Genomic DNA, 25,454 nt, shown 5'->3' with positions numbered 1-25,454 from the left:
CAACATCACTGCCTTGTCTTTATGCCACTTTATGTGTGGTCAGCGCAATAGATTTTCGACTTTCAGATCGATATATCATTCCTCTTATGGCTATGGAACTTATTAGATATTAAATAGATGAATTGGATAGAAATAAAATTGAAATCTCGTTTTAAATAGTTACATAAGTGAAAGAAATGGTTTTTTTACTTACTTCTCACGAGATTTTATATTTCAGAGACTAATTACGATTGATTATTTTTTTTTATAATATCTGTAAGCCAGACTAATCCTATTGAAGTCGGGAATGATGTAGTTTGTATTTCAAGGTGCTTTCCCGTTGAGTCACACGGTGTGGGCTGCTGAAAATTCTATTTAAATCAACTCATAGCCGTGGCTACCGTAGTCTCTCGAGCACTGAGCAGCGCGCGCCTGCAACGAAATAATATCAACGCAAAGGTAACACTTTTATTCTATTATATTTTTTGGGCACAGTTTTAATATATTTTTTTAATTTTACGCGCCTTAAATTGTGTATTTAATTATTATTTTAAAATTTATTTAAAACACAACGCGTGTGGTTCATGTTTGATCAGTGAGTTGTTTGTTAATATGATTTTTTTTTAATTTTTATAAATTTCGTAGCAATAATTTATGACAAATTGGTATATAACATATTTCTCTGCTTGATAATTTTAGTTATAATATTATTTAATTTGAATAAAGACGCAAAAAGCTGCCTTAAAATGTAATGGCGCATTTCCCAAAATAAGTTGCTCATTTTTATCGTCGACAAAACTGACATGCCATGCTATATATTGAATACAGCATTCTTGGCGGACAATAAATTACTGTGGGTAGTTGCATCAGATCTAAAAATGTTCCAGGTGAATCATACGTGGAATAGTTCCAGAATAATTCTAGCATTTACAATCTTGTTACATTGATTTTTGAATCTATGCCAAAGAAATAACCCTTCAATTTATGCATAGAATCCAAATATGCATTGTTAATATTGATGCACACTATTTATATTTTGTGTTATTTCAATAATGCCTGATTTACTGCCAGTATAGTAGGAACGTAGCGCTGACCTGTCATTCACTGTTTTGGCTCACTGGCGGCAGTTAGTGTTTACATGATATCAGTTGTATGCCAGTGTTGATTTTGAGCGCTATTGTCTTACTGTACTGGCATAATGTAAACCATGTATTATTTGATATAATTTATACCTGCAACTACAAATTTATTGGGATAGAGCTAAGGAGCTCTTCCCTTTTAAAATCTAATGTAATAAATTGTTTTATCACAACTGTCCCTAAACAGGACAGTTTTAGCTCATACCGGGGTTTACCCCGATACCAATCAGCGAAATAAAAAAACACTATTAAGTCTCGTAAAAAGTAAAGACAAAAGCGGCAGCGCCGAAATTTCATGTCTTTCATCTTTGCCCTTAACTTAACGTAAGATTATTATTAGATTTTACAAGATACTTGTGTTTAAAACAATATCACAATACAAACGATCAGATAAATTAAGGTTATCGAACTGCGAAATTACAATTTATTGGCAGCGAACAGTAAAAGCTAAAAATAGTCGATTTTAAGACACGTTTTGTTTATTTACCTCGCTATTTGTAGTGTTGATGCAAAAGTTATATTAGTCACATTGTTTTTTGATCATTTTTAGGTGATGACAATTTGTAGAAAATCAAGTCTGTAACAATTATTGTAGACATTTACAATTTTTATTTTAATGCGTTGCTATTTTTATGACCGAGCAGTAAAGTTTTTTAATCATATTTCGCGTATATACTTGGGTAATAAGTAAAAATTAGAAAATGTGCATAAAATTAAAGTTAAATTAGTCTTGATTTGAAAAGGCGAGCGCTACTTTCATTTTTTCATTGTTTCAATTTCCAGATGTCGATAGTTCCGATGATGTTCCGTGACTGGTGGGACGACTGGGAACGCCCCTCCCGTCTTTTGGACCAGCACTTCGGCATGGGCCTCCGCAAGGACGACCTGCTGTCCTCCCTCTCCTCTCTCCCATCCAGCTCCCTCTTCAGGAACTCCTACTTCAGACCCTGGAGGACCAGCCTTGCCAGGCAGGAGTCCGCCTCAACCATTAACATGACCAAGGAGAAATTCGAAGTATGTATTATTAAGTTATAATTTTATATAGAACATTACACGTCGAAGAAAAATAAGCTCCAATTTCATTAAGATTCATTCAATAGGCAAATGTTCGGCGTCAATCGTCTTTCTCCGAATCGTATAGGAGTTAATTCAGCTTACCTATTTATGATGTCTTAATAACGAAAATTTAACCGGACCTGTTCTTTTTCCAGGTCATCTTAGACGTGCAACAATTCGCTCCTGAGGAGATCACCGTTAAAGCGACGAACAACTGCGTGGTGGTCGAAGGCAAGCACGAGGAAAAGCAGGACGAACACGGCTTCGTGTCCCGTCAATTCACACGCCGGTACATCTTACCATCTGGCTATGACACTGCGGACCTCGTCAGCACACTCTCATCTGACGGAGTGCTCACAATTGCCGCTCCCAAGCGCCCCCCACCTAACAGTGGGGAAAGAATCGTACCAATCACGAAAACCGGCCCAGCCAAGCAACCTGAACTCCCCAAGACGGAACAGCCCAGAGAGCAAACCGTACCAATCGTCACATCCCCTTAAATCAATCAAGTGCCACGAGACTTCGATGTAAAATCGATGCAACGATCGAATCATGAATAGCATTTATTTTTAAACCCGATGTTGGCCAACAACGGGAATTGATTCGAAAACGAATTAGATAATGTAATGAAAACATCACTTAAAATGTATAAAATGTAATAAACGATGTTGTAATACTTTTTATTCGGTTGTTTCATTGTTAGAAGTAAATTCAACTGAATCCTGATCTTATAGGATACAGAATATCCCACGGTATTGCCACATCCAAGCAAACTATAAGATACCTTGAATATTAGTTACACACGAATGAATCCCTAAAGCAATGATATTAAGCGCTACGTATACGTTCATAAAAAAATAGATAAATAACTAGATGTTACGATCAAACTACGCACCAAATTTCCGAAAATTCAAGGTCTCAAATACGATTACTTAGTCAATTTTGATTTTTAAGTACAAACAAAAAATTCCTGTCAATACTTTTACCACCATTAATACAAGTAATGTAAATATTATGTGTTATTTTGTATAGGCAACAAAATGAAAAATGTATGTCAAATGGGTTCGTAAAAAATTGTTTATTTGCACCTTCACAGGACGCATTACTGAGAAGCAGTTAAACATAGTCGCAATGGAACGAGCAAACCGCGACCGTGCATTAATGTTCAGCAAATGTGAAATGCCACAAAAAGCAATAACGTTTAGGGTTACCTCGAGTTTATAAATATTAGACGATATTACAAAAGCTTTTAGAAATCGGTTAATATTATAAAATAAAAATTTATGTGTTTTTTATATCGAAAACAGCAAACAAATATCAGTCCACCAGGGTTTCTCTTTTAGTCTTTAGGAAAAACGAAGAATTTCTGAATGTTTGATTGGTGTTATTGGTACCAGGAAAAATGATTTTAATATAAAAGCAATAATTCCATACAATTTGGGAAAATTCGTAACATCTGATAAAACTTGTAGAAAAACGAGGCCACTACAAAAGAGTTAATAATAATGAACAAAAATTCCATCACTAGTTAGCGCAAAAGACAAACCGCGAGACATGTGTAAAAATGTCAAAAAGCTCTGACAAACTTTCTATAATTTAACATGGCAAATTGTTAGGCAGTAATAAAGGAGGTGTTTGACTAATTTAATTTTCTCGCTGAGTCTCGCTGCTCAATAATATTGTTAATTTATCATTGTCCCGAGGGTTGGGGCGTGAGGAATGCCGATACCCTGCAATGCGTACTTGATGATTGTTTTTGCACTTCGTCTCTATAGGTACTTTGTACATTAATCATTTGGAGAAAAGTTCACTTTAAATAGATTATTGTATGTATTTTTGTAGGTTACACCGGATTACCATGGTCTTAGAGAACATAGGAGGTTATTGATAAAATTACATTAGAAAATGATATGTTTGGCATACAAAAAATGTGTTACAATATGATTATAATATTTTTTCTCAAATAAAAATCTTGTATTTTATTATTTGCGAAAATATTATCCAGAAAAGTTTCAACACTGGCAAATTACAATTTACAAAGAATTAATTCGTTTATAGCGCCATCTAATGACAAGATCAAACATCTTGATAAAAATCGAATTTCACTGTCGCCATCTGTGTCCAAAATAATTACTCGCAGAGTTATCGGGATTGTCTTTCGCATACCTTGTTCTCCTTTTATAATAAACTAATTGCTTCATTTTACATTTTTCTTCTGGCCGTAGATAAAATCATAGTTTAATAGTTATTAAAATAAGGGAACGTACCCATACTACGTGACCCGTTTAGGGGGGGGGGGGCGGAGTCTTTAAAATACTACGGTCAGTCACGGGAGGGGGGGGGGGGGGTTCAGCTTTTTGTCACGTAGTCGATTTTAATGAGAGAAATCTCGTATTTTTTCGACCTATATTCGAATATAGTGCGGTGTTTAGCGCTTTGTAAACTCACAGTTGGTGCATGGTGGTGCAGTGGACAACCTGTCTCGCGTGCGACCTCTGCGGATTCTATCCAGGAGGCTACAAGAAGTTTTATGTGTTTTGGAAGAAAACGTGGAGTGGTTAGTCGTCGAGACCATCGATGAACAAGAAATAGCTAAGACTGAAGAAACTTTTGATATGACTGCCCCCTTAATCAACGTATCCAAGTGGATTGATGCTGGCAATGTATTTGTTGAAGACGTATGAGATGAATATTAATGTAAAATAAAAAATAAAACAGAAAATAATTGTTGTGTTCGTAAATTAAGTTACTGTAAGTTACATACTGTATAGCAATATGTTTTCACAAATGTTGTTCTTTTTCATAATACATAATTCACTAGTAATTTAAGTATGCATGCAGTCTTATGCAATAAAGACAAATATGAGTCAAATTATTTTTTTTTTCAATTTTTGCCTGTGAAATGATTAAAAATCATAATTATGAATTACTACGTGAAAACTAAAGGGGGAGGGGGGGGGGGTCTTGGCATATACTACGAATGGTCACCGAGGGGAGGGAGGGGTCGAAAAATCTTAAAAAATAGGTCACGTAGTATGGGTATGTTCCCTAAGGACAAATGAGTGTAAAACGGAAGATAATTTTTTCTTATGATTACGCGGAACCTGTTGAACAAATTCGACCATTATGCATCTTTATTACAGAAGTGAATATATCAAGTATACTTATGTATAACTTCGAATTAGTAAATTAAAAAATAGAAGCAGTAATGTAGTGACGGTAATAGATCTCGTAGCAATGTATCACTCGGTGTAAACGGCGGCGGGTGAGCTCAGGGGGTAGCGGGGCGGGCGGCGGTCAGCGGAGGAGGGGGTCTTCATCAATCAGCCCGGAGCGATTACAAAGGCGTGTGGCCCAAATTACGAGATTTTTACCTAGTTTGTCTTTTGTTGTTTTAAATTTTGAGTTATTTATTCATGAGACAAATAGATGTAGATTTAAAATAAAAATATCATTCGCAGTATTGTTAATTAGACATTAATGTAGTCGTGGTAAGTTTTTTGGGCCAGCTAAAGTGTCCAAAAGTAACATGTTATGATAAACAAAGGTGTTATTATTTAGTTAGATAATTCAAAATAAATTCATGCTATCACTTTTCAGAATTGAAGCCTTTTAGAATGAAGTTATCTTCGAATATTAAAAAGTCAGTTAAGAAATTACGATAAAAGCACCAAACAGCGGTAAAGCTTAAGTTACAATAAAAGTGCTCCTTACTTTAAAATATATGTTCTTTTATCGCTTTTATCTTGTACTCGGGTGTAAGCAGGTCCGGTGTGCTATGTTCGACAAGCGATTGATCTGCCGGCCGCATTAATTGTTGCTGTCTGAACCTAGCGCCCCCTGCCGCCGCCGTCCCGCACCTACCCCGCAACGACCTATCTTCTACATTATATACTGCAGAAAAGTTTTGCACTATTAATTATTTATAATCTAAACACAAGCGATTTATAAATTGTTTACTTCATTTTATTGTAACTTACTTATAAATTCAGAGTAATCTCATGGTTAATTAGACACTAGCTCAGTGTAGACTTATCTTACTAAATATATAAAGGTTTGTTTTAGTGACAAATTAAAGGAGGTGTGTGTTTAGTTTTAACTCAAAAGATTACTCGTCTAATCATAGGTTTCTAAGACCAAAATGCCCATTTAAAATATATATATATATTTATATATATAGTTATTTCCGTTTTCTCAAAGACGGCGATACAGGGATGACGATATGTCTCAGAAACCAACGATAAGTACCTAGTGATCGTAGCAATCGACATAATTTGAGTGCTTTTAAGAGCTCATTGTTTACTTATCGATAAAAAAATGTTTACCTTATAGAGTTTATCCGGTGACTTTTCGCATACTATAATATTCCTGAATCTGGGCTACACTGTTGCACTTTTGTAGCCTGTAGTGCCGGATTTAGCGCTACCAACGCCCCGAGCGTGATTTCTACCGTGCCCCATTTTTACCATGCCTAGATTGGAGTTAACAGGGTTACGTGAGAATATGTTATTCACAGACTAGTGGCGCTCCTATCTGACCAGCGTTATGCCCTATGGCAGGTACTGAGCGCCTGGAAGAAGTAACTACAATATAACCATGTTTGAAGACGTCGTTGCCTAAATCAAGTTCTGAATTACTGAGGCTCTTTCCATTGGAACCTCGTCTCGGTCCATTAATTACACCGAACTGTCAGCTTACACTTCATCTATTTACCAACACTTGAAAAGACTCAAATGCCCCCAAAAAGATCTCCTTGGCATACCTATAGCTATAGCTAAGCTAGATCCGTTAATAATAAATAACAACCAGAATTGTTGTGAAGTTTCCATGTTTATATTTGGGCTCAAAAAGCCTGCTTATAATTGTAGGTTACTAGTTTCCAAGTTTAATGGAAACATAAATGTATCTATAACATGTTATAAAATATTGTATAATTTAATTTTGAGATGATCTTCAACATTATCTAGTTGTTACATGCATTGTGTGAGCAGTAATTGATGCTGTAACGAGGTTTGTAACCGGACCCATGCTAATATATCGGCTTAGAGAAGGTGCCGATATATAAGCGCCTCTTGTTTTGCATTATACTTACAGCATTATAGTATTATCCTTGGTTACTTTATCGGACAATAACCACGAACGTGCGATACAAGAATTTGTTAAATAAATCTTTAGGAATTTTGTAGGTAGATTGTGATGTTAGCGATGTGTTTATAGGAAAAAATATTCGTTATTTTTTTTATAATAATATTTAATGTATTTTTAAATTTTTTGTCTTACATTTTACAATTTAATCAAAAGTATTACAGTTGTATTGCTTTTGATGATCTTTATGGAAAAAGCGCTCCAGTCGTAGGAGCCACTGGAATGTGCAAGAAAAAATATTCTTCTACAAAGAAAACAACAAATGGATACAATGTGTAAAGTATACCTATAAATAAATTAATGAATCTTCGTTAAGTAATTGAATATTCCATCAGCTTTTAAAAAGTTCGCCAATAAATTAAATTTTTATAATCTTCGATGCTTTCAGAGCAGATAAAAGTTTATACTATTGTTTAAACTTTTTATAGTTTAAATAAATATATGACATAACACTACACATAAATACCTACCTTAATATTAATACGGAGTAATCAATTAAATAAGTAATAAAGTCTAGATTCATATTAATTGATGATTCAATGCAAATATTATATTCAACATCGATAACCGTTGCGTTATAACTAAAAATCGCAACGCTATACGAGATTATCGACGCGATTATTTTATAGCTTTGAATAAAAACAATACAAGCGAAACGGGCGGAGCGTAATAACTGAAATATCGGTTTGATATCGCGCGGTTTGATTCGCCGTGACGCCGCACGCCCCGGGGCGGAGCCACGGAGCTGCGAGGGGGGGGATCGCAGTGTTGCCAGAGTTCGCCATACCACACCGTGCTAGCCGCGGCGACGCTCGTATCCAAGCTGTCGCGTGTAACTTGTCGCGTGTGCCGTGCGCGTGTGCAACGTGTGAACGCGTGTGCCGCGTGCCCAGCCTGCTCTTTTGCCCGTGCACAACAGCCGCCAAGATTCGGGTGAAGAACCGCGATCCGGTGCCGGCGTACGCCATGGCCGACGCCGACCGCGATTCCGACCTTGGCGATGACAGCCCTGTGGTGAGTTTGTTTTCATTGCATTTATAAGAGACATCATATAACTTTAATTGAATAGTGATCTTAATTTAAATTAAACTATTTGGCTAAAAAACGCAACCTTTGCAATATTTGATGATTAAAAACAAAAGTAAAAAGGCATTACACATGTTCAAGTTAGTTAATGTAACAAGTTTTAAGATTATTTTGCAGATGAAGCAATTAAGGTTGTTATCATGTTATTTAGATAAGTTTTTGCAATTGAGTTGGATTTTAACATATCAAAAACTACCTCTAAAGTCTTCTACATATTCATTTATATATTTGCTGCAATTTATGTAACAGTATATTAAAGGTGTTATATCTTAAAAATATAATTGCAAAGATACCTAACCTATCGATTATTGGTAAGTTGTCGTCTAAACTTTTTTGAATGGAAAGTGATATCCCAATTGAACGGATATTTTTGTCGAGTTATATCAAGATCGGCGTGTTATTTTTGACAGGTTATTGATATCATTTACAAGCCCTATTGATACACTGTTCTATTAATGCTGATCCGTCATTGAAAGAAATCGAAGGTAGCTTTAATTATTTACAAATTAAATTTTTAACCTAGTGTGCTTTCTGCGGGATAACTAATAACTGTTACTTAAGGTTAATATTTTCGATTGTTGAACGAATTTATAATATGGATAGTTTTTATTATTTTATTCAGGTTAAGTAATTTGACCTTGTTTAACTGCGGGCTAATAATACTGACGAAACAGCCGTACAAAATGATTTTGTCTCATTTTTTTCTCAAATAAAAGTATGTTTCTGTGAATGTTTCAGAAGTTAACAATCCCTTACATAGTAAAATTGGACTTTTACCTAAGGTTGTTAATTTTATTCCCATTTACAAATGACGTTAATATTTTTTGTTTACCATTATATTTTATTAAATACCTATCTATTACTATTTGGTTTTAGTGACATAAACAATAGTTTTTTTTAATTGACTTACGTAATATGCGATTACGTTGTTACTAAAGTAAAAAAAAAACTTTTAATAAAAGAAAAGCACCACATATCTCTCTTACACGAATTAAAATCTTTCTAGTTAAGGATACAGGAGTTTTAAATACAGTTATGATCATCCTGCTGTTTTCCATGCCAGCACCAGTAACAATATCAGCCTACTAGCGCCCTGGGCGATTTCTACGGCGTCGTCATATTTTTACCATACCTTTGGAGGAGGTTAACAGGGTGACATTAGACTGTGTAATTCGCAGATGTATGGCGCGCGTTTCTGTCTAGTGCCCTGAGCGGACGCTCAACCGCGCCCTAACCCCGCGACGGCCCTGTTCAGCACAGTTTGTACCCTCTTCTGTACATCTCTATCAGGTTTATCTGTATTCACACCCATATTATGGATATCTTCTTTCAAATCTCTTTCACATATATAGTCCCGTACTTTCTTCCATCTTCCTCTAACTCTATTGGCATTCACTTCCAAATATTACTGCTGTCAATCGATTACAAAATATCTTAATTTTGTCAATAAAGTGTCAAAATGTTTCGGACTTACCACAAAAAGAACACGAATAAAACTGCATCCATTGAAATGCTAGAAAGTGAGTACCTGACTTCGCGTCATTATTTTTATTGCTCTGTACCTCTAAAAATCCTACCTACCAATTCGTTTGTTTAAATAACGCCATTGTTTTGTTGCAACCTTTTTTTGGGTTCCCACAAAGTAGCTACAAATTATTATTTACGTTTTGTATTAATGTGGTCATTAATCTAGATTTTATTCGTTTCAAATGAATTTTCAGACTCATTAATTGGAGTTTCTGTTTGAACTCGAATATTCAACTCGTTGGTCGTGCTCGTTTGCCATTTTTTTTTAATTCTACATCATCAGTATTTTTTTTACGATTCGCTTAAAAACTTCAATCGTTGTATTATCTATGTTACAAAATTTGAACGCATCTTAAATGTAAATTAATGAATGCATCCTAAGTGTGTCTGGCGCGCAACATGTGCGGGGCGGCTTTGGCGACACTTTTAAAGAAATGGCGCCGATATGATTATTAATATAACAAAAATCGTCTTGGGTTCCATAACATGGTATAAAGGACGTCCCTTCCAACATCTGTGCGGGCTTAGGGCAATCGGTCTGGCATTGTTTATTTAGCGGAACCATTTCTGCCGCTATTCATGATTTTAACAAAACAAAAAATCATAAACGGCGTCACGATAAGCCGCTTTAATTTGTAATTCTAGGAATAAAGTTTTAACAATAAGTTGTATGTGTTTATTGCTAAAACATATTTTTATAGTTTTCTTTTTCTATGTGTTTTTGATATTAAAAAGAAATAATAACTAAAGAAATGGGTTTAGACACGTTTCACAGTAAAAGACGGAACCGCATATAATATGAGAATCCGCATGATTGGTAGGTACTACATCTGTCCTCGTTGGTTTACCGAAATGCACTTAGTTAATAAGTTATTTCTGGCTAAAAATTTTAATGATCCATCGTCTCTGAGGACTTCATTTACCTGTATAAGACATCGTTAGCAATCTATTTCGGTCTAGACGGATTTAATGTTAGCGTTTGAGTATATCATTTATTCAGCGGTGCGTCCACCGGCGACATCTCACGGGAGGTACACGCACAATTTATTATCCCCACTCGGATAGGCCACGAATTAATTAATCAAACTCCCGTCACTCAGTGCACAATCACTAAAGTTAGCCCGAGCCCCGGAGGTGACCGCTTCCCTTTCCTGTCCTGTCGACGCGACATTTCATTAATTGAAATAATTGGCGACTCTCACACGAAATTATTTCTTCATCCGTTGACATTACTTTTCAACGGCTCACACCTTTGTAGCTGGCAATTAATAATTTTAAATTGAGAAAAATTGTCGTTTCAATGTATCTACACAATTCGTTCCAAATTTAAATATTATTAGTTTGATGTTTGTTTGTTTGTTTTTTTTAGTATGGAACGTCAATGATATTTAAAACATTCGGCCATTTGCTGTTATCTGTTTCAAAAGGGGTGTGACGTGTGGTGTCAGAAATTCGGGCAGGTGTCGCACCCGCTAGCTACCTGGTCGCGTGCCCACTGTCACTGCCACTGCCTACAAAAGAAGTTAAACGTATCACTAACATTAAATTTATGTTGCAAATGTTTATGATTTGTCCATCCCTTCATATAATTGTACAAGTACCTACACATGGATTATTAAAGAAAATTTCTAATTTATGTATATATATAAAAGAAAGTCGTGTTAGTTACATTATTTATAACTCAAGAACGGCTGAATCGATTTGAATGAAAATTGGTGGGCAGGTAGCTTAGAACCAGGAAACGGACATAGGATAATTTTTACCCCGTTTTCTATTTTTTTTTCCGCGCGGACGGAGTCGCAGGTAAAAGCTAATTTTTTATGTTTGTAAAAAATATAAACAGTTTTATTTAATTACTTATATCTTGAAATTGTAGAATTATATACGATGCAGATACTATTATAACTTCTTGTTTGACGTATGTACAATCCATTTCAAATTAGTTCAAAATCGCAGCGTTCAAAATTGTATATTATATAGGAATAAAATTTATTCAAATGCTATAAAATCCTATTAATATAATATTTTTCATTCTATCAAAAGGATTGTGGCTTCGTTTATTTGAGTTAACATCACGTTCCTTTGTCGAAGCTATAATTTGCATACAAATAAAATGGCTGACTCGACAAAGCGCCTTTGTCACCGATCTTTACACAGGAATCGAGCCCGATCTTTTATCTCGTCATTTATATTCAATATATCTGTCGTAAATAATTGTATTGATATTCAATATTTATAAAGGAAGGTTGCGTGGGTTAAGTGACGCAGACGCAACGGCACTTATCGACCTAAATGTACTTCGACAAATTAACTTCGTTATTTAAGGATTTAAAATTCACTCAGATGAATGGATTTCACTTTTTTATCAGTTAAAAAGTTTATTTAAATAATTCTTTGATAATCCGTTTGTTTTGATTGCGTATTTCACTTTGATGATTCTCTCTGAGACATCATTTTACTTCCAAGTTCCCACATCAATGCTCAGTTTTGTTGTCAAAATATAGAATAAGCTGTAAATGATGGACGACGTGGCTTAACATCCGTTGTAAAGGGTTAAGTTAAATAGCTTGATTAGCTCATTGTGCTTATTATATTTGACACAATTTATTGTAACAACTGTGTTAGTTTAATCCAATAGTCCGGCAATAACTAAATATTTTTCGTGGAGATTCGTCTCAAAGTATAAATTTCTTGTTTATTTTGACCTTATGTAGCCTAAAAGAGTGTTTGGTCTGTGGGGGTAGTCGAATTCAGACTTGTTAGTGACATTTTTATGTGTGTGAATTCGTGATTCAGCCGTAGGTAAGTGTAATGACGTCATAACACGATGCTCATACAGTGATCGAAAAAAATTTTTTGGGTTGGGTGTCGGTATAATGACTTTATATTATGTAAGTACAGTAGAACAGTAGCGGTGTCCTGATATGGGCTTACTAGCGCCGGTTGTTTACATTATGCCATTTGTATGCCAGCGATGATTTTAAATGCAACTTTTTTACTGTACTTGCACAATGTAAACCAGACATAATCACGTAAGTGAGATGATGCCAAGGAAATCAAGATGATTATTGTGGAATTATCAAATTAGATTACATTTAATACGTATTTCAATGTGTGTCATCGGTGTATGAGAATGGGAAGAACGGGTGAGGTAGATATGGTCAATCTTATATTAATGGGAACATATTGACATATGAACATATTGAAAATATAGTTTGAAGTCATCGTCAATGTATGATTTGTTGTTACATTAGTCGATAAAGATACTGAAATGATTAATTTAAGGCAAATAAGTATTAGTCACTAAATATTGTTAGGAAATTATAGATGTCTCATAAAAAAGCACCTGTTCAATTGTTATTGTGAATAACCGCTTCTTGTCATTGCTATTTATGGATTATTTAGCCTAAATAAGATTTTTTTGCCCGGAAAAAGTGTCTGAACGACACTTTTTCATGATAATTTTTTAATATGTATGTAACATCAAATTTATATATCAATTATTTTTATACTTTTTTTGCTATTTTGAATCTTAATGTCAGGTGTAATGTGTATCTTACTAGTTATATAGGTAAATGCGTGTTTAAATGGATCGATGGATGGATGGATATTTGTTACAAGGTATCTCCAACACGGCTGTATGGATCTCGCTGAATTTGGGCATGGATGTAGAACATAGTCTGGAAGAACATATAGAACACAAAAGTTATTTTTTTAATTCCGCGCGGACGGAATTGCAGGCGACAGTTAGTGAACTTATAATTACTAAAACAGATTTTGATGAAATTCAGTTTTTGTCGTTTGATCTAATGTAAACGAGAGCGATAATTGTATTTACGACCTGATAAGCCTGAACGCTTCGCTAGTAATAAATATGTATATGTTAATTACAAATAAATATGAAAGTCGAACGAACTTTCTAGAAAGGTCTTTGTGCAAGATGAAATACAGCACGTAGCGTATAAGTGAATACATTTCAATTAGCTATTAAATTTGAATAAAATGTCTTCAGATCTAGCCGCTCTATTATTTTATACCAGATACAAAATGGCGGGTAATTGTGGACATGCAAATATGGCGGCGGCGTCGCTAATGACAAGGAAATGGAATTACATAAATGTATTAATTTGTACATAGCTTCGCTTGGCCTGGTTTCAGGCTGCAGTAAGTGTCTCGACGGAAATTATGAAGTAATAATTATAAGTAGAAATCTTAAGGTAACTCAACCCCGTGTATTGTACGGGTTCTCTTCCTTGGATTTAAAATGGAAATAATATGAGAGAAGGTTTTAAAGTTGTCTTAATATGTATCCCATAGGATTCTAAACACCTAATTAATAATTTTGTGCCTTGTGTGATTATACGAATTAATTTTACATTTGTCTAAAGTACGTTTGCACAATTGTGTAACGTCACACCTTAAAACCGTTAACCAACATATTTTTTCCTGTTAATCAACAATATTAATAGGAATGCGATATTAACCAATAGGGAAGGTATTAACGAATAAATTGTTTCCATTTTGATGCGGGTACCCGCGGCCCCGAGTCGCAGAACTAAAACTATTCGCCTGCATACAACGAAATGTATTAACCAATTTTACAATCAAACTAAAATAAACTTTAATTAAATGCAATTAAGTTCTAATTCGTTAGATAAGTTGTACAGAATTTTATAATTATAATAGTATTGTATAATTTAATAGTTGATAGAAAAATGTCGTGAACGATAAGACTAACTTAGAATTGCTACGGGTTTGTATCGAGTCACGTGTTCGCATTATATGCACTGAATACTCGATTTATCAAATCGATTTGATCGAATCGATTATTTGGAACATATCCAGGTGGAATTGCGTACAATTTATTATTATTTTACTTTGATATTTTATAAACTAAAGCAGTATTTACACTACCAAGCTATTATTGATCCTAACCTCATTTCGATAAGTTTTATTACCTAATTTCTAGAAGAAACTATTACATAAGGTAAGAATAAGTGAATTTAATTAATTTAAAAGTGATATTACCGTTGATAGCGTGGACCAATTTTTAAGGAATATATTGCTTATTTAATATAGGACAAACCTTATTTGACTAGGGATAATATTATCACTATTTTATTACACAATTTTATTTGTTACTCAATTTTTATAACGATAGTATTCATACAAAGATTTTTGTGGATAGTTTCTAATTCAATGTATCGTCATTAATTGTATTTGTTCGAGGAAACGTTTTAATAGAGGGCAATCTCACGGATGTAACAGACAATTCCGACGTCTGTCAGATTGATGGTAAGTAACGGTAATGAGATGGTCGAATGTGTTTGTTTATTCTACCACTTACCACCGCACCTCGGCAATGCTGGTAACACCGTGATAAATATTGTAACAAGTGAAAAGATTAGAATTACATATTGTTAAAACTTTTTTTATTTACTTTAAAAGTTGCAATTTGTTTGGGCTTACCTACCAGACACAAAGACAAGTCTAATGAAAAAAAAAAACACTAAATCTAGTCTTCCTAATGACAAGACTATATCCTTACATGGGGTAAAACGAAAATAAACTAGCGTATTTTGCAACCAGTATCGTCGACTGTGCATTGTATTCAGTAAAAGTAAATGGAAAATTCTTTAATACATTACATTTGCATAAGTTTTCTTTGATACTGATGAAATTAAAAACGTTAGCAGTGATTTTCTTACGACGCGAATGATGGAACAGGGCGATGTTTCCAAAAGTAGGTATAAGCACAATACAGCAACGCACACGACACGAGCGGGAGCGGAGTAGTACTTTTATTTTACATCGCCTCGCTTAGCCTACACGCCGTCTGTCCGCTTGTCGCTAATTTTATAATACCTTTTCATTCGAGTATTATAAATCAAATCTTAAATCTCTTTAACAAATAAATCTGTATTGGTACATGGACAAGTACAATATTGTGTAATCGATTTAGAAATCGATGTCGCGTCGTCTCTAACTATACTAACATGACTACATATTATTTTAATCAATCGGCACAGATGTTAGTACAAATGGACAAATAGCAAACAATGTGTTTAGTTATGTAAGCTGATACCGGTATCACTGCCGCACTGATAAGTCTTCGCGAAGTCATATGAACATTATAATCGCGTTCCGATATTCCGATCGGCGCAGGACTGCCCTTAATTAAACACGACTTGCCACTCACCCTTAACACCCCTTTTCCACTAGCACGACTAGCTGCACAGCTTTTTTTTTATCGCAATCGTTAGCGCACAGTTGTAAGGACGCTCATAAACAGATTGCGATCGGTATTTCTAGTCGCATTAGAAGAAAATGGCTTAATTTCCTGCTTCCAAGTAGTAGATGGCTGCGAGGCTCAATCCACAGTTAACATTTTGTATAGCAATCGTGGTCGTGTCAGTGAAATAAAAAACGACACTTTATACGAAAACAGTTATGGCTGGTCGCATGCGGCTAGTTGCTAAGTGGAAAAAAGATCTAACCGTTGCAGTAAACGACTTCTTTATATGCAATCATATTTTAATTTATCATATTAAGTTGCCATTATTACAACCACAATGTACTTTTCAAAAAAGTTAAGGAAAAGAGAACTTGCCAATATTTGACATGCATTATAATATCATATATTTTCAGGTTATAACTCTGTTTAGCAAACTGAATTGGTGTAAATTAATAAGAATTTAAAACCGTTAAAATTAAATAACTGGCAAACTTTAGAGTGATAAATTGATCACATTAATATCAGCCAGGTCTTCATCGCCAGTAAATCATGATTGCGCATATATAACCTCAAAATATTTATTACCTATTGTTTACTGATAATAGAAAGTCAAAAGAAATCGGTAGCGAAAGTATAAAAGATAAGCTGATTAAGAAGCTAAGGCGCAGGCCATAAACATGTATAATCCTGTGATATCAACACAAGTACGTACAGTCTACTTAAGACTATCGAGTTCCCGCCAATCGATAAGGGTGACTGTCTTATTCGTAACCGAAGTATTGCATTACGATATCGTAGGTACTCAGGTATGCGATATTGATTTATAAATGATATTTATATAAATTAATAACTAAATATTGTCAATTTCATTGTTTTTGATACACTGATATACCTATTTGTTTGCGTATTTTACGCAGTTTATATAGGCACCATTATTAAATGTTTAAATTGAAATTTAAAGTTTACAATACATTCAGTCTCTAATGAATTACAAGAAAAAAATAATTAGGAAGTAAGGTTAAAGGTTAGCTAGGTTATTTTTTAGATAAAAAAATAATATATTGTAAAAATTTAGTACATACAGGGATCTGTGATTGTTTATGTTTTAAAATGATTTAGGTACATCGCCATTAGTAAAGAAAGCTAATGGCTTCTTACAGGCTTGATCGTTCCTCGGAAAACAATAAATGGCGGGCGGCGATTACTGCTTCACGATCAGCTCCATCTGGTGGGCGGGGGAGGCATGATTGATACGCAGAGTGCAGCGGCTATGCGAACCGGGCGGTCGTGTGCACGATCGCTGAGTATCATTAATTCATTATTATTGCTAATTCGAATTAAATTACACATTATCGTATCACTCTGGCAGTGGACTTAACTTTTACTTTAGAAAACCGCTTGATATAAAAATAGTTTTACGCGAAATCTATATTCCCGAAGGAATTCATTAGTTTTTCTTTAAATTTATGTAATAATTGAATGGTTTTTAATATAAGTATACATAAACAAAGCAATGTGTGTTCATAAGAATTCTTAATCAAAGTGCTTCGCGATTACATTTTCTTATAGGGAAGCCTGACATCGATAATCAATCGCTCGTCGAACACTAATCCAGTTAAACAGTTTTCATATTGTTTTTTCTTAGAATTCGAACTTAATCATTATGTATTTACGCACACATTTTAAAAAATAAAGCGTCTTTAATAAATAGTGAAAATCTACTAGTCTTCTAGTAAAATGGGACCCATCTGCAAGCAATTCCTTTCGATTAAAATATTTTTTATCAAAATCGGACCACCAGGGGCGGAGATTCGCAGTAACACACATAAAAAAGAACCTGTCGAATTGAGAACCTCCTTCTTTTTGAAGTCGGCTAAAAAGAGAATAAAAGAAAATAAAATTCTAAATATTTTACTTTGTATTTACCTATCAATACTTAAGCTATGAAGAAGCGGTTTACCTTGCTTTCGCTTTCTGTTTCTTGCAGGCATGCGTTTATATGATACTTCTTTATTACGTTCAATTATCAAGTTATAACGAAGTATCCAAGTTGTGCCAATTAACTAAGACATCTTTTTCAATGTACAATGGCAAACGAAGGCAACAAAAATTAAAAACATTTTGGACTTAAAATAAATAATAATATGGTAAGGGGTGACGGAATTGCTTGAAATATTTCGGTAAAATGTATTCAAAACAAAAAAAAATAATTTAAATTCTGTTATGAAAATAAAATAAAATTTACAATTGTATTTATTTATTACATTTTGTATTTAAATTGATAAGTTTTGATGTGGTAATGATAGTTTTAACATTTGCGCGGCTTCCCGACTTGAGACTGCGTACGAAATCCGATTGCGGTGCATTGATTTTATGACAGTGAACAACTAACTTCTTGATATGTCGCCTGTATACTGGGATATTCAATCTCAATAATGTTTAAAAATATATTTATAGACTTGTTTGGACGTAAATAAATAGCAGTGCAATGGAAAATATACTTTTAGATAACCGTAACAGTTGCTACGTAGTTCTAAATAGTTCTAGAAGTGTAAAAAGTACTAGTTCTTTGAATAACATGAATGTGTGGTATCTTGTGCTGTTTTTGATAACCTTAGTTTAATGTTCGGCATTGATTAGTATGACTATAATTATGTATCGATTTATTGATCGTAAAACGCAACTTTACGATTAAACGTTACTTCGCTAACTTTTCTTGTGCAATAATCGTTTTGAAACGTTATAAATGACGTTATGATGCAAAACATTAAATCACATATTCATGTTAAGATAAACTAAAAGTATTATCCTCTGACAATTATGAAAACTTTAGAAGATACTAATCCACTATTCTCTACAAATACATTACTTGGAAATGACAGCTTTTGCTTCGTTCAGTTCGAATTCTCATCACCGCTATAAACTGCAACCGTCAGCGCCAAAATGGCGAAAAAAAAAACACGTTTTATAGCCTGTCCATTTATAGAAGTTAATGTGCTAAGCAGTTCTTTCTTCTTATTATGGAGGTAATTTTTATATCTGGTATACTTTAATTCATTAGTTCAGCATTCAGGTTTCACTAGTTAAGGAGCCAAGGCAACATTAATAATTGTAAACTTAGTGTGCAATAATAAAGATTTTCATTTTCATTCGTATTTTGCAACTACATGTGAATCAAAATCAATCAGTTTACGAATATACTGAATTCTTTTAAAGCCAATACAACTATTATACTTAGTAGACTAATAAGTATAGGACGCCCATACACTTAATTGGGTAAAAGATGATTCCATCTGTCCCAATATCTTACAATTGAGGCCGGGCCGCATAAACAACGTAAAACAGCACCTTTTTGCGCATCAAATTAGCCCCTTAATTATTTACTAGCAGTAAAACTCCATGTTAACCTAGAGTAATGTAAAATGACCTCCTCCAACCCCCTCGTTACTAAATAAAACAGTCCACATAGAGAGAGAATGAAGGTGCCCGAGGGATCAAAATACGGTGGTCATTTTTCGGCACTAAAGCGCTGGGAAGAAATAAAACTGTTGGACAACTGTCTGTCAGAGCAGGTGTATTTTTCCTTGAGTTAACGAAATTAAGAATTTGCTGTACATTACTACTCGTACATTTCTTATGTATTCGTTCTTTCTTACTTCCAGTCGGCACACGATTTAATTCTATGTTTATAACTTAGTTAATCGAATTACTCTCTGTGTTGATAAAAATAAGAATGAAGAATGTAGAAGCTTTGCCTATGGCGTGATGACGTCACTCGTTAACTGAAGGTATTGCACAGACGAGCTCGGTTTTAGTGGGAGGGGAAGTCAACGCAAACCTTCTAGCCTTGGCTCATATTTAAGATTTAAAAAAACGATTGTGGCTAAGTTATTCAAAACGACGGAATAGTTGAATGAGTAACCGTAGCTTAACATAGGTAAATATATCAGGTCATTATATGGAACTGTTTGCAGAGGTAAAGTGTCGGCGTGCGACTGCGATCTCACTGTTTGCACAGACGATATAAAGGCGCCGCTTACATCGCCAAATTATGTACTATTCGAATTTAGACTTTTATTATTACGTCTACATAGAAATCATCAACTTACTTACTATCTTATAAATAATATAAATGTGAAAGTTTAAATGTATGTATGAATATTATAGGAAGGTACCTCCGGAACGGTTCAACGGATCTTGATGAAATTTGGCATAGATGTAGAAAATAGTCTGGAAGAACTCATAGGCTTATACCTTTTTTTGTTTGTAATTCTGCACGGACGGAGTCGCGGGCGACAGCTAGTAAAATTATAAATGCAAATGTTTGGATGTATGGATGTTCGTTTTACGGTATCTCCGGAACGGCTCGATTGATCTCGATGAAATTTGGCATGGATGTAGAACATAGTCTGGAGAAACATATAGACTACTAATTATTATTTATTGATTCCGCATGGACGGAGTCGGCGACAGTTTGTATGTAATAATTATAAGTGTTACGGTTAAAGAGTTGTATTATTAAGAGACAGCTTAAGTGAAGAGGAAAAGGGATGATAAGACATTCTTTTGTATGTTGCTTTTATAATTGCGATTTTAAAATCAGGTAAATATGAAACTAAGAAAATTTTCCTTGAATGAAATTCATTTCTTGCTGACAGTTTTATTTACGGAATAACCTGGGTATGAAAAACAAAGACATCGAATTGACTATTAAATTGTTTGTCGGCATTTGTATTGTTAACAATTTTTTGTCGAAATCTCGTGATTTAGGTTCGATGTCGTATAGAACGAACAACATGTTTTGATCATTGTATTTATCTAATATATAAAATTCTCGTGTCACAGTTTTCGTCACCGTACTCGTCCGAAACGGCTTGACCGATTCTCATGAAATTTTGTGAGCATATTCAGTAGGTCTGAGAATCGGCCAACATCTTTTTTCAACATTTTTCATAACCCCCCCCCCATTTAGTTTTTTTAACTGCGCGCGGACGGAGTCGCGGGCGACAGCTAGTGTCTTATAAAATTGATTTTTAACTATGGAGTACCTAAGACCCAATTCAAGTGAGCATTTTAAGCTTACAACATACTGTATTTTGTGTTTAATAAATGTTTCTGATTGCTTATTGCACATACTACATTTTTTAAACCATCCCTGATTACATTGTTTAGACGTTTTTAAATAAAATAGATACTAAAGCATAAATAACGAAATTATGTGCTAAAAATGTGCAAGCTGTGCGAATGCCAGTAATCGTTGAATACACTTGTTCAATGTTATGTTTATCGAATCAAGAATTGTGAATTTGAACTGTGTCAAATGTATGACTAGAATGCTAATTTGTGTGATAAATTTTATGAATTTAGAGACTTAGAGAGATGAATTTAGAGATTTACAAAAAAAAAAATAGCTACACATGTTTCGTGCCATATGTGTCACTGGCAATACAAAACATTGATAATAATTCAACAGATACGTGATATTTAAGAGGCTTCATTTTAGTTCACGTTCTCTTCCTACTTTTTTCATACAAGAAAATGACTGGACAGGAATTTGGCAAAGGTGGGGACGCAAAGGAAGAAGATACTATACGTTGATTATAGGTAGTCAACGTATGGATCTGCAATTGCAGTTGTCTATGGGCAACGGTCGTTTCACTATTTCGGCGAATTCGTGCGACCGTTTGCTCGTTTGCCAACGTATTAAACATATGTAAAAAACATATTGTAAAATAAAATATTATATATCGTAATTTTGTCATCGAGAATTGAACATCGAAAATTAAATTCAAGTACCAAGATGGGTAAGTTTACACTTTGCGTTCGGCGAGGAAGGTAGCGGTACTGTTTGTTTGTAACTAGGATAGTGAGTACCGTTACTTTTGTCTAAACAATCGTATTTCAAATCAAAAAGGACCCAAAATTAAAATTTATGAAAACAGTACAAAACTTTACGTTTTATAAAAACAAATACCTAAAAGCACAATAGAAATGTGATTTAAATTGAACTTCTTGTTAATTTTCTTAGCCTAATAATAATAATAGGTATAGCTATCGGACGAAATGTAACTGGACCTTTTACGACGTACTAAGGTCCCCCATGTTGTATTGGAATAGGTAAGCAAAAACATTATACAGACTTGAAAAAAAATCTTGACTTCTCCAGAAGAAAATAATACTATAATTATATTTATACATCCACTCCCTATTTCATTGTATCTTCTTATAATGCTTTGTGATGTCCTACCCTCTTTATAAAGTTATTTATAAACATGTCATTGCAAGTGTGCTCAGCGGCGCGTGCGCACGCCGCCGCGACCGCTCCCCCTATGTTGTTCTCTACTTACATGTACACATTACTTATTCCAACCCTACTTATTAATAAAAAATCTTTTGATACTGACTTATAATTTATCCTAGTAAATCTGGTGGCTAAAGTCAACTTATTATTATGTATTAATAATGTGAAAGTCATGAATATATCGTGGTTTTGTTTGGTTTAATCTTGTTAATTTTTTCATAGTATAGTAGCAATTGTCCGCAACTTCGTTTGCACGGAGAAAAATATCTAAAAATCAATATAGCTTATGTCCTGTGCCTGACAATTTTGGTTTACAGTTTTCGGCAGTAGAAAACAAAGGTATAAAAAAACTTCCAACATTCAGAAGAGTTTCGATCCAAGTTTGTGCAACTGCAAACCCACACGAGACATAACTTACGAGACTGAAATAAAATGTAATCGTCTTTTGATAATATTTTTTGTAGCGGTACAAAATACTGTATACAATTTTCATTTTCAATGGTAACGAGATATTGTTAAAATGCATAATTATTTTGTTTATACAAAACAATAGAATAGAAAACGGTACACTACGAGTACTAAATACATATAACATTTTAGACATCATCAGGCGAGAATAATATAAAGAGCCAGACACATTAAATATAATTAATTAAGTCTGTATAATAAAACGGATTATGAATGAAAATAAAAGCCTTTTGAGTTTTTGGACGTTTCTTTTGTAGAGCCATTTAAGCGGCGCTAGTGATGTGGCGCATGCGCTATAAAGTTTTTATTTATCATTCAATCATCATTATTGTACGAAAGACTCATTCACTATTCACTACTAGCAACAAAAGTGAAAATGAAATTTAATGGACGACGTCATTCGTTGTTATTTTCAGATATATTTTTTTTAATTTTCCGCCATATATAGAAAAAAATCACTTGTTTTTATGTGACATTTTTCAATCGACGTGTACGGCAACACTGAGTTGCAATCTTAGCCCGATCATTTCAAAATGGCGTCGTCGGTTGCGATGTCATTATGAACATTAAGTCTAGTTATCGTGCGACCTGCCTGCTATCCTCTAATTATGAACCGCTCCTCCCCTCTCCAAGTCAATAATATCGCATATTATAAACTGGAAACGCAATGTTGATGTTAAGGCTACAGGAGGCGTTAAATACAGGAAATAAACTATTTAACCGCTCATGATTACTTCGACAAAAACATGCCTCATGCAATCTTCTTATACCGATGTAGATAAACTTAACTGCAATTTAAATTACAGAATTAAACCGTTCTTTTAATATTCATTGGAAAGAATTTAAATATCAATAACATGAATAGAAAATATAACTCTGTGTAGCAAGGACGAGTCATCGTATGTGAAATGCGATGATGAATAAAAGGCACACATCATTGTAATTTGCAGCCAATGTTCAGAAGTGAAAAAAAATATATTCAAATAACAAAACAACAATCCTTAAGATAGCGAAATGGAACTAACAAAAATTGTAATATGAGTAGCTAACTTAAATAATCCGTTTCGTCGCCGTAGATATCAATGCGTTCGGTGGCAGGATGTTTGCGTGAGCGGTGCAGTCTCCAGCGCCGCTATACTGATCTATAAAATTGGTGCGATGTGTAATCAAATTGACAGCTATTAAACGGTAGTCTTATGATCCGTTGTACAATAAAATACCAAACATACATTTATCACCATTCAGTATATTAAAGGTTTAGTTAAAACTGCAGTCATTTTTCACCAACTTTAGCAGTGTTATGCAAAACGTTGAAAATCTTATTTTGACAAAATAAATTTGCTTGATTCCAAAATAAAATAAAATTTTGAGAAATGCCGCTTTCGTTTGTTTTTTTTTTTTGTATGAATCTAAAATTCCTTAATTAGAATGTTTCTCACGACGAAATTGACATATCAAGTCCGTATCGTTAAAATTATTAAAATATAAAGTGAAATAACTGATTGGATTTATTATTTTTAATGCTAAATTATATAGTATTTGAACATACGTCGGTGGAATCAGAAAGGTATCATCATGTATATCCATTGCATTATTCCAAGAATCAAGATCGTTTATCCTGAACGCAGCGGAGTGGCGTGTCATAGAGTAAGCGGCAAGGAGCGGTGCCGTGCTGCCACAGACTATACGCGTGAGAATCGAACGAGAATCGAGACATCGTAATGCCCTGATTGACGGGCGATCACTTTTTGCACAGCGACTACAGATCCGCTGTAGTTAATTTATGTAGACAAGATCTTTGATATAAAATTTATTATTTTTTTCTACTATTTTTATTTCGTTTAGATAATTCTTCAATTTCTTCATAGTTAGTTGCAAGATAAACGGAATTTCCAGAAAGAAAACAATAAGTTGTATTTCGTTTTGAAATAAAACAGTGATCGAGCCAAAAACTGTAGCTTAATCGAAGAAATATTGTAGCTTTAGCAAACATTCTGCTTTTGTCTCATAATCCTGTACCCTCTGACAATATTGCGATCTATTACTATGTACTGCGCAAATATGACTATATATCCTATAGTGCGGGCTATACGGCTTCTTAATATCATATCTAGGGATATAGATATATTTAGTTGCAGCGAGCCGAAATTCACAGAGGCTGCCTACAGATGTGTGGAAGACGTTTGAATATTAAATTTATTGATTATTGATTAATAATATTGATGCGTAGTTACGCGTTGATATATTCTTGCACTGTTTATCTATGTATTTTTTTTGTGTTTTTTTTTATTATGTGTTTTTACTGTTATTATAAATGTTATCGTGTAAACTAGTATGTATAGTGTCAAATTGGTTGCGTACTGTAAGGATGCTATGCAGTTGTTTTTAAATAAATAAAAAAAAAATAAAAAAAAGAATATTCAGTTTCTTCTTCTATCTCTCATTTTTCACATTATAGCAGCGCGGCCACCAATTAGATATTAAACAAAGCCAGTAGTTCTTTGTCACCTATAACTAT

The 25,454-nt window shown here is 34.1% G+C and overlaps 2 protein-coding genes across 2 annotated transcripts in view; both read left to right on the top strand.

The window, feature by feature from the left end:
* The first annotated feature begins 342 nt into the window (after positions 1-342).
* LOC106716767 (protein lethal(2)essential for life) lies at positions 343-2,857 on the top strand. The gene is made up of 3 exons (XM_014510355.2): positions 343-438; positions 1,902-2,132; positions 2,330-2,857. Exons 2-3 carry the CDS (start codon positions 1,902-1,904, stop codon positions 2,672-2,674), a joined length of 576 nt encoding a protein of 191 aa, XP_014365841.2. The 5' UTR covers positions 343-438; the 3' UTR covers positions 2,675-2,857.
* Positions 2,858-8,114: 5,257 nt separating this feature from the next.
* LOC106716620 (protein dead ringer) overlaps positions 8,115-25,454 on the top strand; it is a 103,327-nt gene continuing 85,987 nt past the window's right edge. The window contains exon 1 of the mRNA XM_045681527.1: positions 8,115-8,333. Within this exon, the coding sequence (XP_045537483.1) occupies positions 8,286-8,333 (48 nt within the window). The 5' untranslated portion in view covers positions 8,115-8,285. The remainder of the gene's footprint in view (positions 8,334-25,454) is intronic.

The sequence above is a fragment of the Papilio machaon genome, chromosome 16, assembly GCF_912999745.1.
Source record: "Papilio machaon chromosome 16, ilPapMach1.1, whole genome shotgun sequence".
Classification (NCBI taxonomy): domain Eukaryota; kingdom Metazoa; phylum Arthropoda; class Insecta; order Lepidoptera; family Papilionidae; genus Papilio; species Papilio machaon.
This window is presented reverse-complemented; position numbering and strand designations above follow the sequence as displayed.